Below are 3,068 nucleotides of genomic sequence, written 5' to 3'. Positions count from 1 at the left end.
CATTATCATTAACCACGCCTATCTTTTCATTATCCGAACCTGCTCTTCGACCTCATCAGCCTATTGTCTAGGCTTGGTACAGAAGTTTTAGTTGCTGAAGAAAGGATGGACAATGTTTGTGGTGGGGATGAGTCATGCATCTTGTTTTCTATAGAAACACCATCCTATCATTATTGTACTCCATACAATTATTTGAATTTGCTTGTGACACTAGCATCCTCTCTTTCTCATCAACAACTTTTTAATCCATTAGTTGGATTAATATTTGGAGCACTCATTGAATTACCTGAATCAGCCATCTTAACTCCTTGAGGCACACTAACAACGACACTAGACTCTAGCTTAGACTGTGATCCTTATCCTTTTTCTGATGATTCTTATTCTCATTATCTTTTAATCTGCTTTCAGTTGCTGTTGGAGATGACTCACCATCACGTTGATTATTTTCATAGGTTTGTGATGGAACTTCTTGACAAGAAGTATTTGAAGAAACAATTGGAACTTTATTACCCAACTCACATCATTCCTAGAAGATGTAGGACACTCGATCGATAGACACAGCTACATACACAAATGTTATTCCTAGAAGATGTAGGACACTCGATCAATAGACACGGCTAGATACACAAATGTTATTCCTAGAAGAAACAATTAAGAAACGAGAACCTCTCGGGGTCTACAAACATAATTTATTGTTTTGTTTCATCGTTCCAAACAATAGAATCTTCACATGAGTCGCCTGCAAACGGTGATTCCATCACCTAAAGGGACTTGAGAAATTTGAATGCGAGTATCAGCAGCTAGAAATTTATTAAATTCAATGATGTGATGCCTGTTTGGTTTCATTCCTTCCCTTACAAACTCCTCTGGCATAGCAACTGTTCTAAACCAGCGTGTATTATCATACACTATTATACCACCCACCTTCACCAACTGCAACAGTCTCTCATGGTACTTTTGATAGCTAACTTTGTCCGCATCAACAAAAGCAAAATCGAAACTTTCTCTATTGGCATGCTGCAATAGAACAGATGACAAAACCCATTAAGTTTTCTTCTACTTTGTACTTAACCTGCTGAAATGAGATGTAACTTAGGTTAAGAATTGCTATCTCCGGACAATATTATATGTCTTTTAATATTTTTACACTTCCCTAATAAAAAGAGATTTAATTATCTCTAGTTGAACACCTCACTTGATTAAAACTGTGCTAATTCGAACAATAAGGACATATGTCAAGAAAAAAAAAAAAAAAAAAACTAAGTGTTTTCTTGTTCAGTAAAATGTCCAATATTTTAAAACAAATTCAGTTTGTCATAATGACTACTGTAACATTTTGGATAGAAGGATGTAACAGCTTGCAATAACACAAGAATTTAAGGTTGTGTTTTTTTCACTCACATCTTCCAAGAGTAAATCAAGGGCTAATAATGCTGGCGACTGAATGAAATTGATTTTGTGCTCAATTCCGGCCTTTTTGATAACTGGCAATCCCATCTCGTATGTATCTCGATTCAGATCTATAGCTGTAATCTGCATTCACATCGCGTCCCTTCATAAGTTAGCTGATAATTAAGAACAATATAATTAGGCCTATAAACCAATGTTAAAAAAAATGAGATCGATCGACTGGCCTTGCCATCTTCGGGAATTGTGAGGGCTGTAAGGAGCAAAGAGTATCCAGTGAACACTCCAATTTCAATTGTCTTTTTAGCGCTTACTAGTTTCAAGAGCAACGCCATCAGTTGGCCTGCTTCTGGTGCAGTTGCCATTATACACCTGAGGAAACAACATTCAAGTTGCTATTTTTTAAAAACATTACTTGAAAACAACTACATAATTCTTTTGCCACGAACAATCATCCAAATTTCAGTTTATTGCACTTGAATTATTAAACAACTCCTATATGTATGTATGTCAGGGATCATAAAAACACATGAAAATGCTAAAACCCACCTTACATAATATATGTGTGACGCTACTTAAAAAAATAAAAGCTAAAACCAAAAATAAAATAAAATGTGTCACATAGTCAAAGACATCAGGTATTAGGTCGGGTTGGAACTTGTTTTTCTAGTGACGTCATGTGAATAGACTGTAACGTAAGTTGCTGACACGACTATATTTACATGACAATTTTATGTACTGGTCAGTCTACTTGAATTTTTTAGGAGAAGGTTTAGCAGTTTTGGTTTTATTGTCAACAACTTTGATGCATTAAACAAAAAGTTGGATGATCATGGGTGAAATATTTTTGCTATTGCATTCTTGAAGTGGATGGCTAAAAGACATTAACAAGTAGAAATGTGAAGGAAAATGAGAACTACTCTGGATGATTTGCAGTGATAACTCTGATCTCTTTGAGAAGCTCTGGCTCCCGTGGGTACACAGCAGTCTCCAGTACATACTTGCATCATCATAGAACAATTAATGGATTATAAGTTAACAAAAGGAAAAGGAAAAATTAAAAAAATGAAAATACCAGAAGAGTAACATGTATGTACCTCATGCAATTCTCGACTCTGCAACAGTCCCTTGGAGTTGGAGTTCGAAAGCGACGCCATTTCTTTTGTTGTGAATTTACTACAGAGAATGGGAATTACAACACTTTTCTTTTTGCTACTTCCTTCACTAAAGTGGCGTAGAAGCTGCAAAAGCAAGAATGGGAATTTATATTAGCATTAGTTCCAAAAATTCATTTAAAAAAAAAAAATATCTCCAAAGTTATGATCAATTATCTTCAGCTACTTCTTGTTTTATATGACTACATATCCTGTGTGAGAGAGCCAAAGTTTGTTTCAGATTTTTGTGTCTTTTCATTTTTATAGTTATACGTGTTAGAAGTGAGTAATTATCATCTTCTCTTGTTTTTTTACCTGAAAAGGTCTATTATTAGTTACACCCTGAATTTTTTCACGAATGCAGTATGAAATTTAAATGCATGTATGAAATTCTTGATGTAAAGGAAGTAGCAAACAAATGTCATGAAAGTTGCTTCTAACTGAAACGTCCATATGAATGCAGGGGTGTGCAAAAACCGGTTTAACCGAACAAATAAAAATGCTATT

At 34.9% G+C, this 3,068-nt stretch overlaps 1 protein-coding gene across 1 annotated transcript; it reads right to left on the bottom strand.

Annotated features, from left to right (window-relative positions):
* Positions 1 to 610: 610 nt before the first annotated feature.
* On the bottom strand, positions 611 to 2,636 carry LOC132068806 (cation-dependent phenylpropanoid and flavonoid 8-O-methyltransferase 1-like). Its single transcript, XM_059462540.1, has 5 exons — positions 2,505 to 2,636; positions 2,328 to 2,407; positions 1,635 to 1,779; positions 1,402 to 1,533; positions 611 to 1,017 (listed from the first exon to the last, which is right to left on the bottom strand). The coding sequence occupies exons 1-5, from the start codon at positions 2,562 to 2,564 to the stop codon at positions 727 to 729; spliced, it is 708 nt and encodes a 235-aa protein (XP_059318523.1). The 5' UTR covers positions 2,565 to 2,636; the 3' UTR covers positions 611 to 726.
* Positions 2,637 to 3,068: the final 432 nt, after the last annotated feature.

The sequence above is a fragment of the Lycium ferocissimum genome, chromosome 8 (genome assembly GCF_029784015.1).
Source record: "Lycium ferocissimum isolate CSIRO_LF1 chromosome 8, AGI_CSIRO_Lferr_CH_V1, whole genome shotgun sequence".
Taxonomy (NCBI): Eukaryota; Viridiplantae; Streptophyta; class Magnoliopsida; order Solanales; family Solanaceae; genus Lycium; species Lycium ferocissimum.
Note: the sequence above shows the minus strand (reverse complement) of the source record. Positions and strands in the feature narration are given on the sequence as shown.